This window comes from Bufo gargarizans, chromosome 2 (assembly GCF_014858855.1).
Source record: "Bufo gargarizans isolate SCDJY-AF-19 chromosome 2, ASM1485885v1, whole genome shotgun sequence".
Classification (NCBI taxonomy): Eukaryota; Metazoa; Chordata; class Amphibia; order Anura; family Bufonidae; genus Bufo; species Bufo gargarizans.
Genome location: NC_058081.1, coordinates 242,645,546 through 242,659,882, shown reverse-complemented (window position 1 = coordinate 242,659,882; position 14,337 = coordinate 242,645,546). Strand labels below are relative to the sequence as shown.

General features: G+C 40.6%; 1 protein-coding gene across 2 annotated transcripts in view; it reads left to right on the top strand.

Moving 5' to 3' along the window:
- Nucleotides 1-14,337, top strand: part of RELN (reelin) — a 716,958-nt gene that overhangs the window by 551,111 nt on the left and 151,510 nt on the right. For both annotated transcript variants that reach the window (XM_044280166.1, XM_044280165.1), the window contains exons 33-34: nucleotides 9,719-9,907; nucleotides 11,437-11,710. In XM_044280166.1, the coding sequence (XP_044136101.1) occupies nucleotides 9,719-9,907; nucleotides 11,437-11,710 (463 nt within the window). The remainder of the gene's footprint in view (nucleotides 1-9,718; nucleotides 9,908-11,436; nucleotides 11,711-14,337) is intronic.

Sequence of the window (14,337 nt, the reverse complement as noted above, 5' to 3'; positions counted from 1 at the left end):
AGTGTGTCACAGGAGGGGGGATACGGAAGGACACCACTACTCAGTGCGTCACGTGCCCCGATCATCTGGGCCTCTGCATTGACGGTTGCTTCAGGGAGTATCACACTTCCATGGAGTACTAAATTTATATCCCAATTTAGCACTGACATCGGATTAAAAAAAAAATGGTTCTCAGACTTGAGACACCCAAAAAAACTAAAATAATGTATTAAAAGTAGACATATTAAGTATCGCCGCGTCCGTAAGAATCTCCTGTATAAAAATACCCCATGACCCAACCCCCCAGATTAACACGGTCCCCCCAAAAAAACGGTGCAAAAAAAGAATTGTTTGTCACCTTACATAACAAAAAGTTTAATAGCAAGCGATCAAAAAGTCATATAGCCCCCCAAAATAGTGCCAATAAAACCGTCCGCTCATCCCGCAAAAGATAAGCTCCCACATAAGATAATCGGATAAAAAAAATAAAAAATGACACAGACTTTAGAGATACAAAAAAAAATTTTTTATATCAAAAAGAAAAATATTGTCAAAAAACGTATTAGGTATCGCCGCGTCCGTAAGAATCTCCTCTATAAAAATATCCCATGAACTAACCCCCCGGATTAACACGGTCAAAAAAAGAAAAAAAAAACTGTGCCAAAACCGCTATTTTGGCACTTTTCCATTTCAATCCGTTTTTTCCGGTAACAAAACAAGGGTTAACAACCAAACAAAAGTTTATATTTATTACCCTGATACTGCAGTTTACAGAAATGCCACATTTGTGGTCGTAAACTGCTGTATCAGTAAAAGGCAGGCCGCAAAAGGAAAGGACCGAGATGGTTTCTGGAAGGCCGATTTTGATGGCCTTTTTTATTGACACCATGTCCCTTTTGAAGCCCCCCTGATGCCCCCTAGAGTAAAAACTCCCTAAAAGTGACCCCATCTAAGAAACTACAACCCTCAAGGTATTCAAAACTGATTATACAAACTTTATTAACCCTTTAGGTGTTCCTCAACAGTTAATGGCAAATGGAGATGAAATTTCTGAATTTCAATTTTTGGTAACCTTGCCTCACAAAAATGTAATATAGAGCAACCAAAAATCATATGTACCCTAAAAATAGTCCCCAAAAAAATGCCACCTTATCCCGTCGTTTCCAAAATGGGGTCACTTTTAGGGAGTTTCTACTCCAGGGGTGCATCAGGGGGGTTTAAACAGGACACGGTGTAAATAAAACGGGCTATAAAAATCAGCCCTCCAAAAACCAAACGGCGCACCTTTCCCTCTACGCCCCACCCCGCTGTGTGGCCATACAGTAGTTGGGTGTTTCTGTAAACGGCAGAGTCAGGGCAATAAAGATACAGTCTTGTTTGGCTGTTAACCCTTGCTTTGTTAGTCCTCCATAAATTGGGTTTTTGAAAATTTCAGAAAAATTTCAAGATCTGCTTCTAAACTTCTAAGCCTTGTAACATCCCCCAAAAAATAAAATATCATTCCCAAAATAATTCAAACATGAAGTAGACATATGGGGAATGTAAAGTCATCACAATTTTGGGGGGTATTACTATGTATTACAGAAGTAGAGAAATTGAAACTTGGAAATTTGCAAAATTTGTTATGCAAAAAAAAAAACTTTTTTTTTACTTCATTTTACCAGTGTCATGAAGTACAATATGTGACGAAAAAACAATCTCAGAATGGCCTGGATAAGTCAAAGCGTTTTAAAGTTATCAGCACTTGAAGTGACACTGGTCAGATTTTCAAAAAAATGGCCTGGTCCTTAAGGTGAAATAAGGCTATGTCCCTAAGGGGTTAAGGATGGTCAACCTGACTTAACAGTCTTTACCTGTAAACTCTTGTCTATCCCTTTTGTGGGAGAAATCTAGAGAAAGTTGCAATACTTCTCATCTTAACAACTGAGTGGTTTGAGCCTGAACCTTTTTTGGCAACTTATATTCAGCTGGACCAGGTTGACAAGAAGACAAGCGGCTGACCAAAAACTTACAGTGGCCCTTCCAACTGGGATGGAGGAGTAGCTGCAGGCAGAGGAAGCAGGAGAGCCAAGGGTACACAGCGTGGCATGGGCCTGCTTTCAGGGCACTAAACTGCTTGTTTAAATCAAAGTATTTTTTTTTTCCGAGTGAAGCATGGTGACAGACATGCTCAAACTCAGGATGGGGGCAGCCAGACTTCCGACTTGCTTTCACTCTGCCTATATTAGGGAGGAAATGCCAGCAAAGAGTTAGACAGTGAAAACTGTATTATTTTGGCACTGTCATTAGGTAGATGAGTAGCCTTTTCCAAAACGATTTTATTATTGTAAGTAACACATTTCAAGGGCAGATTGCCCTCTTGATCAGGTTATGGCATGTACTTATTCAACATGCAGCAGTATATACATCAGTTGGTTGTGTGCTTCATTTAGTCAGTATATACATCAGTTCTCTAAGTCGCCCCCCCCCCTCCCCCTGCACACCACATTTGCTGTACTTGCTATACAGCAGCACATACAGTACCTCTCACATCCAGTGCCGTCTCCTCTGATGTATATCTTCTCTGTCATCATCTTTTCCATTTGGTCTGGACAACTTCTTTCATCCGCACCTCGTCTCTGCAGAGTCTGACACACCGAAATCTTAGCTTCCTCACATTTCTATCATCATCCCCCAACCTGGAGTCCCAACAGTTTATGTTGCTGCTTGATGTTCTCCCCAAATACTATCCTGAATAAAAATTAGTGCCCCTCATAGTAATAGTGCTCCTCATAGTCCCACCAATAGTAATTCCCTTCTAGAATGCCCTCATTAGTAATACTGCCCCCTACAGTGCCCCCAACCGTGATAACGGTGCCCCCATTAGTAGAAGAGTCCTCCAGTATTAACCCCTTCCCGACCAGCACCGTAATAGTACGGCACAGCAGGACGTGACTTGCCGCCCAGCGCCGTTCTATTACGGGAAGGGTGCGTGATACACCCCGTCTGATAGACACCCGCTAAAATTAGACCCTACCTAAGACAATCGGTCAAAAAAAAAAAAGCTATCACTCTCAGACAATGGAGACACTAAAATATGATATTTTTTTTGCTTCAAAACTGCTATTATTGTGCTACAGTGAAATAAAAAAAATGTTATTAGGTATTGCCGTGTCCATAACAAACTGCTCTATAAAAATACCACATGACCTAACTGAACACCGTAAAAATCAAATGATAAAAACTGTGCTAAAAAAGCAATTTTTTGCCACCTTACATCACAAAAATTGCAACACCAAGCAATCAAGAAGGCGTATGCCCCCCCAAATAGTACCAAACAGTCACCTTATCACGCAGAAAATGAGACCCTACCTAAGAAAATCGGTAAAAAAATAAAAAAGCTATGGCTCTCAGACTATGGAGACACTAAAACATAAATAAGAAACAGTATACATTTTAGGTATTGCCACGTCCGTAATGAACTACTCTATAAAAATATCACATGACCTAACACCTCAGGTGAACGCTGGAAATAAATAAATAAGTAAAAACTGTGCCAAAATTACCAATTTTTTGGTCACCTTGCCCCATAAAGTGTAATAATAAATGATCAAAAAATCATATGTACCCAAAAATTGTACCAATAAAAATGTCAACTCTTCCTGCAAAAAACAAGCCCCTGCACAAGAAGATTGGCAGAAAAAAAATAAAAAATAAGGCGCTCAAGACATAATTTTATTGTCAAAAATTCTTTATTATGTAAAACTGAAACAAACAAGCAAAGTAGACATATTTGATATCATTGCATCCGTAACAACCTGCTCTATAAAAGTAGAACATGATCTACCCTGTCAGATGAATGTTGTAAAAAATAAAAACTGTGCCAAAACAGAAATTTTTTGGTTACGGTGCCTCGTAACGTAATATAGAGCGATTGAAAATCATATGTACCCCAGAATAGTACCAATAAAACTGGCAACTTATCCCCTAGTTTCCAAAATGGGGTAACTTTTTGGGAGTTTCTACTGTAAGGGTGCATCAGGCGGGGCTTTAAATGGGACATCTAAAAACCAGTCCAGCAAAATCTGCCTTACAAAAACCATATGGCGTTCCTTTCCTTCTGCGCCCTGCCGTGTGCCTTACATCAGTTTACGACAACATGTGGGGTGTTTCGGTAAACAGCAGAATCAGGGTAATAAATATTGAGTTTTGTTTGGCTTTTACCCTCGATGTGTTAAAAAAATGAATTAAAATGGAAAATCTGCCCAAAAAGTTAAATTTTTAAATTTCTTCTCCTTTTTTTTTTATTCTTGTGGAACACCTAAAGGGTTAACAAAGTTTGTAAAATCAATTTCGAGTAGCTTGAGGGGTGTAGTTTCTACAATAGGGTAATCTATGTAAGCCCCACAAAGTGACTTGCTTCTAAAATTCTAAGCCTTCTAACTCCTAAAAAAATAAAATTACATTTACAAAATGATACCAACATAAATTAGACATATGGGTAATGTTAACTAATAAATATTTTATGCGGTATTACTTTCTGTTTTAAAAGCAGAGAAATCGAAATTTAGAAAATAGTGAATTTTTCCAAATTTTGGGTAAATTCTGGATGTTTTCATGAATGAAGGTGAAAAATATTGACTAAAATTTATGGCTATCATGAAGTGCAATGTGTCACGAGAAAACAATCTCAGAATGGCTTGGATAAATAAGTGTTCTAAAGTTATTACCACATAAAGTGACACATGTCGGATTTGCAAAAAATGGCCTGGGCAGGAAGGTGAAAATTGGCCCTGGGTAGAAAAGGTTAATAATACCCTCACAGAGCCCCCAGTAGAAATAAGGCCCTTGGATTTATAATACCCCTACAGTGCCCCCAGTATTTATACTGCCCCAACTGTTATAATGCTCACCCTGAAGTGCCCCCAGTATTTATAATGCCCCCTGCAGTGCCTCTTGTAGTTATATTCCTCCCTCCACCATACAGTCCCATGTAAATAACATCACATCATCTCTCCAGCTCCCTCCAATATACAGTCCCATGTAAATAACAGCCCTCTCTATCTAACATCACCTCCTCCCCAGCCGCCTTTAACATACAGTCCCAAGTAAATAATATTACCCCCTACCCAGCCGCCTCCTGTAAACATCACCCCCTCAACATTCAGTCCCATGTAAATATCACTTCCTCCCTCAGACCCCTGTAACATTCAGTCCCATGCAAATAACATCCCTCCCTCCCTCTGCCGCCTCCAACATACAGTCCCATGTAAATAACATGACCCCCTCCCCAGCCACCTCCAACACACAGTTCCATGTAAATAACCCTCCCTTCAGCCCTAACATACAGTCCCAGTTAAATAACCACAACTTACCTCTCCTCATGTAGTAGACATCACCACAGCTTCTTCCCCACATTTCTCCTCTTCACTGCCATCCTCTTCTGCACTGGTCACATGATGGTGACATCACCGCAGGTCCTTCTGAATCACTGCCTGTTTTACTGGCCACTTGATCTTCCAGTGCATTAGATTCAATTGTATTGCCGACCCTTGCTTGTTGTTGTACATATTAAAAATGTTTGATAAAGTACCTGGGGATAACAGTTTCTGCCAAACCTCAGGAATACCTACAACTTAACCTGATTCCCTTGCTGATAAAGTTGAGGGCTAAAACTAAGATATGGCAAAAAATCCTGTTTGCAAGAGCGGACAGAATTTCTTTAATAAAAATGGTAGTACTGCCCCAGGTGCTTTATGTGCTGCGCAACTCGCCGGTATGGATTGCGGATAAGTATTTTAGACTGATAGAGCGGATGCTTAACGATCTATTATGGGGGAGGAAGCGTGTGAGACTGAAGGTGCTCTATTTCTCTATGCCTTTCAATCGGGGAGGTCTTAACCTCCCCTATTTTAAGGGTTACTTTGTGGCCTCCCAACTTTGTTTTTTCAATGATTGGGAAAACAGCCATTTTTGTAGTAGAATAGTGAGAGATTCGGGTTTTGTAGATTTCTTTACTGTATTAGAGTCCGATTATCTATCAAACATACAGACCGGTTATAAATTTTTCTGCAGATTGGTCACAAAGGCTTGGATGGTTATAAGAAGCTGGTGTAGAGTTAAGGCATCACTCAGGTGCACCCCACTGTGGCATAATTTAAAGCTTATAAATCTAGTCGACCCAAATTGTCGGCAGTATTGGAGGACAAAAAATGTTCAGTATTTGTATCAAGTGGTCAGAGGTGGACAAATCTTGTCTCTTATGGAGTTAAAGCAAAGGGAAAACATAGGTGAGGTGGCTTGGTATGCATATTTTCAATTGAGGTTAGCACTTTCTAATACTTCTAATACTCACTTATTTACTATAGATACTCCTGAATTTTTAGATGATTTAATTTGTAAGAAAGTTGTCACGAAAGTTAAAGTATCTCACTGCTATAGACACTTAATGAAAACATTTTTTGAGGATGTTCTCTCTCCAGGACAGAGGTCCTGGTCTTCCGTACTCTCAGAGGTGGGCCCTCCTGATTGGGAGAACATAGGGGAAAGTTTAAAGTTTGTTTCACATAACTTCAACCACACTGTCGTACAATTTAACATTTTGCACAAAATATATGTTACACCTATCTGGCTATATAGGAGAGGATTTAGAGTTTCTTCTGACTGCCCACGGTGTGGCGATCCCGGGGCAGACCATTTACATCTGCTCTGGGACTGCCCAGCGGTGGGCAGGTATTGGAGACTGGTTCAATCTAATTTGGTTCGCAAACTTAATATTGACATCCCCTTGTCCCCCAGGATATGGGTCCTGGGAGACTTATCGGAGGTTAATTGCCAGCCAATAAAATATAGACTGCTGATCAAGGTGATGTTTTTAGCCAGGCTTCTTATATCTAGAGCATGGTTTTCCTCCTCTGCTCCAGACAGTAACAACTGGCTGGGTCTGGTAGAGAATGTGAAAAGCTATGAGAGGATTCTGTATAAACAAAGAGGATCCTACTCAAAGTGGGGCAAACTGTGGAAGGATTGGGGCAGGGTCTATTAACCCGGTTTTTCTTTCCCCCCCCCCCCCCTCTTGCTGAGAGTAAAAAAAATAAAGTGAAAATTATATTTAAAAAAAAAAAAAAAAAGAAAAAAAAAATGTTTGATAAAAATGTGAAAATAAAATTTAGTCCATATGTACAGGTCCTTCTAAAAAAATTAGCATATTGTGATAAAGTTCATTATTTTCTGTAATGTACTGATAAACATTAGACTTTCATATATTTTAGATTCATTACACACAACTGAAGTAGTTCAAGCCTTTTATTGTTTTAATATTGATGATTTTGGCATACAGCTCATGAAAACCCAAATTTCCTATCTAAAAAAATTAGCATATTTCATCCGACCAATAAAAGAAAAGTGTTTTTAATACAAAAAAAGTCAACCTTCAAATAATTATGTTCAGTTATGCACTCAATACTTGGTCGGGAACCCTTTTGCAGAAATGACTGCTTCAATGCGGCGTGGCATGGAGGCAATCAGCCTGTGGCACTGCTGGGGTGTTATGGAGGCCCAGGATGCTTCGATAGCGGCATTAAGCTTATCCAGAGTGTTGGGTCTTGCGTATCTCAACTTTCTCTTCCCAATATCCCACAGATTCTCTATGGGGTTCAGGTCAGGAGAGTTGGCAGGCCAATTGAGCACAGTAATACCATGGTCAGTAAACCATTTACCAGTGGTTTTGGCACTGTGAGCAGGTGCCAGGTCGTGCTGAAAAATGAAATCTTCATCTCCATAAAGCTTTTCAGCAGATGGAAGCATGAAGTGCTCCAAAATCTCCTGATAGCTAGCTACATTGACCCTGCCCTTGATAAAACACAGTGGACCAACACCAGCAGCTGACATGGCACCCCAGACCATCACTGACTGTGGGTACTTGACACTGGACTTCAGGCATTTTGGCATTTCCCTCTCCCAAGTCTTCCTCCAGACTCTGGCACCTTGATTTCCGAATGACATGCAAAATTTGCTTTCATCCGAAAAAAGTACTTTGGACCACTGAGCAACAGTCCAGAGCTGCTTCTCTGTAGCCCAGGTCAGGCGCTTCTGCCGCTGTTTCTGGTTCAAAAGTGGCTTGACCTGGGGAATGCGGCACCTGTAGCCCATTTCCTGCACACGCCTGTACACGGTGGCTCTGGATGTTTCTACTCCAGACTCAGTCCACTGCTTCCGCAGGTCCCCCAAGGTCTGGAATCGGTCCTTCTCCACAATCTTTCTCAGGGTCCGGTCACCTCTTCTCGTTGTGCAGCGTTTTCTGCCACACTTTTTCCTTCCCACAGACTTCCCACTGAGGTGCCTTGATACAGCACTCTGGGAACAGCTTATTCGTTCAGAAATTTCTTTCTGTGTCTTACCCTCTTGCTTGAGGGTGTCAATGATGGCCTTCTGGACAGCAGTCAGGTCGGCGGTCTTACCCATGATTGTGGTTTTGAGTAATGAACCAGGCTTGGAGTTTTTAAAAGCCTCAGGAATCTTTTGCAGGTGGTTAGAGTTAATTAGCTGATTCAGATGATTAGGTTAATAGCTCGTTTAGAGAACCTTTTCATGATATGCTAATTTTTTTAGATAGGAATTTTGGGTTTTCATGAGCTGTATGCCAAAATCATCAATATTAAAACAATAAAAGGCTTGAACTACTTCAGTTGGTGTGTAATGAATCTAAAATATATGAAAGTCTAATGTTTATCAGTACATTACAGAAAATAATGAACTTTATCACAATATGCTAATTATTTGAGAAGGACCTGTATAGTAATTGTGTTTGTAGCTGATAATGATATAAAGTTTGCGTCAGTCGAGTGACATTTCATGTAATGTATGTCTATGGTGTCGCAGTGTGACACGCGACATGCTGCAACAGTCAGGCATGCAGGATTTTGTGTTGCAAGTTGCGTGTGACATTCACTCCATTGGCATCATTATGTTGTGCATGGCATGCTACTCACCTGCGACATAACTGCAAATTGGCCGAGTTTTCACAGACAAATCGCACAAAAAAACAGCAAGTTGCAGACAAGTCACACATATTTTTGTGTTGCAGTGACACGTGTCCCCATGTAATCCTAGCTACATGATAGGTAGATCCACAGATTAGCCAATAGCACACATTACAGGTGATTGCTAGGGGTTCTAGGAGTGGGACATCCTGAAACTATTTAGACTTCAACTCTGCAATATATAGTTGCAGGGGGGGGGTCAGTGGTTACATATGTTTCTTCATGCAGATGGAATATATACATAGATCTCTATAAACATATCATAAAAGAATAGACCATTATAATATGTAAGCAAACAATGCTATTAAGGAGCATTGAAGTCCACGATCACTGCTTTGAAAGAATTTTAACAGCTAATTTATTATGACTTCGCTTTTTACATGCTCTGTTTATCAGTTAAACAGTAAAACCCCTTTAGCTGTGCAAACAACATACAGTACATAGCCAGGAAAACCTAAGGTTCAAGGCACAGCATTCATTATCTTTATATGGGGCACTATACCCCTGCCATTACCCATGATAACTATAATATTCCTGTTAAATGGTTATTTTAATGGCCACTTTGGCAGACATTTATGTAAGGAAAATGTGTAGCTGATACAGTGGTCACTTTTAATATTACCATAAATCTAGTTAGAGTCTTCTTTCTTATTTATTATAATGATGTGCATGTACCTGTTCAAGAATTTGAGCAACATCTCCTTTTTCCTATTTCCCAGAGAAACTGTCTGGTCAGTGGGCACTAGATGATATTCTCATTGGAATGAATGACAGCTCTAGGGCAGGATTTCAAGAAAGATTTGATGGTTCAATTGACTTGCAAGCAAACTGGTACAGGATCCAAGGAGGCCAAGTAGACATTGACTGTCTTTCTATGGATACTGCCCTTGTGTTTACAGACAACATAGGTATGTATTCTTAAATATATTCTGCATAGCTTTACACATCTCTGCTTTAGAAAAATAACATATAAATTACATATAATGCACACTGGTATATTCTGCCTAGACATAGACAAGAATAATGCATGTCAGCAAGAAGAACTGGATATTATTTTGACTGGCTTGATGCATTAACGCAACAAAAACACAGTAATAAAATTCACGTTAAAATACCTATTCTGGTGCAGCTGGTGTCAAAATGATGCCGGCGACATCTGTAACCAGGCCCAGTTTTAGTCTATAGACAATAAGAGGACAGTTAAACTAAAAGAGGTTAAATGCTGCTCATCACACAATTTATTAGACACATTCAAAACTCCTTTTGTAATTTTATTCACCATTAGATCGGTGAGGTTCTAACCCTTCAGAATCTCACCAATAACTTGAATGTGGGCCCCATATCATCCAGGGACTGTCAAAACGAATGGAGCAGCAAGTCGAGCATGTTGACTGCCACTCCATTCATCTCTATGGAACTGCCAGAGTACAGCGTTCGGTTATTTCAGGGGGTCCCATAGAGATGAATGGAGTGGCTGTGTGCATGGTTGATCTGCCACTCCATTCATTTTGGTGGTCCCTGCGAGCTATGGGGCCTCATGATCGGTGTAAGTCCCAGTAGTCAATCCCAGTGACTATATTTGTGAGTTATACCCTCCCTTCTTCTCATCACATGTGTCATGTGACCAACACTCTAAAGCGGAGTTCACACTTCAGACATTTGGTCAGTTATTAGGAGCCCAAACCAGGTGCAAGTCAAAAACACAGAACTATTGCAATTTAAATAATTATATATTATCTCTGAAGGCTTCACTACTGTTCTGGCTCACAATAACTGATGGAAATAACTGACCAAATAACTGAAGTGTGAACTCAGCCTAATACTCCAACTGACACAGCTTCTTATATGTGGACAAGAACTCAGGTTCTCTATTTATTCCTATGAATTACATAAAGGCGTTTATAGGAATCAGTACAGAAAATGACTAAGGCCCATTCACACGTCCGCTAAAGGGTCCCCACCCGTTCCACAATTTTGCGGAACGGGTGCGGACCCATTCATTCTCTATGGGCCCGGACGTGAAGCGGAGAACACACTATGTGCTCTCCGCTTCCACTTTTTTTCGGCCCCAAACTTCCAGTCCGCAGCTCCGCAAAAGATAGAACATGTCCTATTCTTGTCCGCAGCTGCAGGCAAGAATAGGCATTTCTATAGGGGGTGCCGGCCGGGTGTGTGAATGGACCCTTAATGTGTCAGTTGGAGAGTTAGTGTTGGTCACATGACACAGATGAGGACCAGAATGGAGTGGATATCTCACAACTATGGTCACCTTCTCTACAGTTTACATCATGTACCCTTCTAATTGGACAGAGAATAAAACATTTTGTGATGTTAATTAAAAAAAAAAGCACAAAATAACATTAAAACATATCTTTTTTGCTGGTATTAACAGTTACAAAATGGTAGTATTATAGATAATTTTTCTGCTGTGTTACAGGGAAACCTCGATATGCGGAAACATGGGATTTTCATGTTATGCCATCTGCTTCTTTACAATTTGAACTGAACATGGGATGTAACAAGCCATTTAGTGATTCCCACACAGTTCAGTTGCAGTACTCATTAAATAATGGAAGAGACTGGCATCAGGTTACTGAGGAGTGTGTGCCCCCCAGCATTGGCTGCATACATTATACAGAAAGCTCTGTGTACGCTTCTGAAAGATTCCAAACCTGGAAAAGAGTTACTGTGTACCTTCCTCCTTCTACAATGTAAGTTTATAGGTTTTAAATAAACTTGCTTTGAAAAATATAAAGAAAACAGACTAGGTAATATTTGTATATCTTAAGAGTATACCGTATTTAACGTTTAGCATAGTGTTTCTTTAGTGATATGCACTCACTGAGTGAACTTAACCCCATGGTGCCATAATGTTTTTTCCCCCCTGGTTTTCAAAACCTACAGCCCTTTTTGTTTTTTTTTGTTTAAAGAGCTGAACATTAGGGCTTGTTTTTTGTGAGATTTTTTTTAATGCCATTATTTAATTTACTATATGTATTGAAAAATGGGAAAAAAAAATCTTTTTGGAGTGACTGAAAAAAATATGCAAACCCGCTGTCATGTTCTAGAAAGGGTCCAACTGACCCCTAGAACATCTCACAACAAAGAATACACCAAAGCGAGCATACACAGAGACATAACAGTGAGTAGGAAACTGGATCAGCAGGTAAGGAACCAGTGGCAAGAAATACCACGACCAAGTGCACCGGTTTTACTTGGGGCCAAAACCAGAGAGCAGAAACCCAGTGAGCCCTGTACTTCACAGAGCCCCAGATGGTAGGGATGAACTTAGCCGTGGCTCACTGGTTGCACCTCCAGGATGGTCTCAGTGCACTTGGCCACTTACCTGCAAACACCAGCAGTCCACACAACAACGACTGGAACCCAGGCACATGTACTGGAACCCGAACACCGCACAGGACACAGTACTGACAACATACACTGGAACCAGCACACCATTAACCGCAGCCATTACGCCAGAGCACAAAGTGAGCAACATGGAACCCGTGTCACAGTGAACCACACAGACTGACGGGGATACTAGGTGAAACTCCCAAAACCAAGGGCAAAACAAAAAGTGTCAGTTCACACAAGTCACACAAAGCTGCCGCCGGCATGCCCCAACCAACAACCAGGTAACAGGCAGCCAAGCCTACAAAACAACCAGGAGTGACAGAATTGAACACTGCATCCATACTCAGACCCTGTTCACACACAAGGCCACAGCCAGCAAGCATCACCGAACCAGCAAACACAACAGCCAGTACACCAAGTGCATACAGCCAGCCCGCACGACCCAAGAGACAGGAGCAAACGAGAAATGGATGAGCGGAGACACAAACACAGGCACATACCGAACACTGCAACCGATACGCAAGCGGGTATGCAGCCAGCAAACACGGCAACCACTGTCACAGTGAACCGCACTGTAACAGTACCTGTCCTTTCACCCTCCCTCTGGAGGACAAGCATGAACACCAGAAAACAGCAGGCAAAACATGCAGACGTCCTCTTGCCGAAGGCACACAGAACACGGAAACATAACGGAGCACAAAACATGCTGAGTGGCCTAGTAAGACATACTGTCATGTTCTAGCAAGGGTCCAACTGAAGAATACATCAAAGCAAGCATACACAAAGACATAACAGTGAGTAGGAAACTGGATTAGCAGTTAAGGAACCAGTGGCAAGAAATACCACTGGACCAAGTGCACCGGTTTTACCTGGGGCCAAACACAGTGAGTAGAAACCCAGTGAGCCCCGTTCTTCACAGAGACCCAGATGGTAGGGATGAACTTAGCCGAGGCTCACTGGTTGCACCTCCAGGATGGTTCCAGTGCACTTGGTCCACTGGTATTTCTTGCCACTGGTTCCTTACCTGCTGATCCAGTTTCCTACTCACTGTTATGTCTCTGTGTATGCTTGCTTTGGTGTATTCTTCGTTGTGAGATGTTCTAGGGGTCAGTTGGACCCTCGCTAGAACATGACACCCGCCATAGTTTTTGGGTTTGCCTTTACAGTTTTGACTGTGCTCAAAAATGATATGTTACCTTTATTGTCCAGATTAGTATGATTACAGCGAGCTGTATATATATATATATATATATATATAACTTTTTATTACTTTAAATTCAGATTTTTTTTGTGGGGGATGTTGGGATAAAAAAATTTTTTCAGTAATGGCATTCACTTTTAGGTTTTAATAGATTGGACATTTTGGATGCAGCTATACCAATTATGTTTATTTTTATTGTTTATTTTTATATCTAGAGCTGATAAAGGGGGTTATTTGAATGCTAAACATTTGTTTTTACATATTTTTGGAATATTTTTTTTACTTTTATTTTTAGTCGTTTGATTGCTTATACCATTATGGTCTCCCTATTAAAGGGAATGTGTCTTCAGAAAATGATCTATTCTCTATCAGTTTCAAATATTTTTGATGATATTTTTACATTTCTTTGTTAATGTCTATATATAAACCAAACCCATAAAATCCTGCAGTTTTCACACTGGCCAATACGCCAAATAATAGATGCCACTTCTTGGTCTGTACAGATCACTTTACTGTAGTTATCTCCTTATTTGTCATTCTAATCCTGTGTGTGATATCACCTCTGTGTATAGATACGACAGGATCCACCATTCAAAATAGGTGATTGTCAAAGCTTATCTATTTTTTCCTTGTACAATGATCTCTGCACAGGACTCAAAGCATGCTTAGAAAACCCCCATAGACGTCAGTAGGGTTCCTTCCAGACCATAGTGTCTATAGCCCATGTGGCTGCCGTAAAGCAATTTTCTTAATGCTTACTAAATCAGAAAATAAAAACAGGTT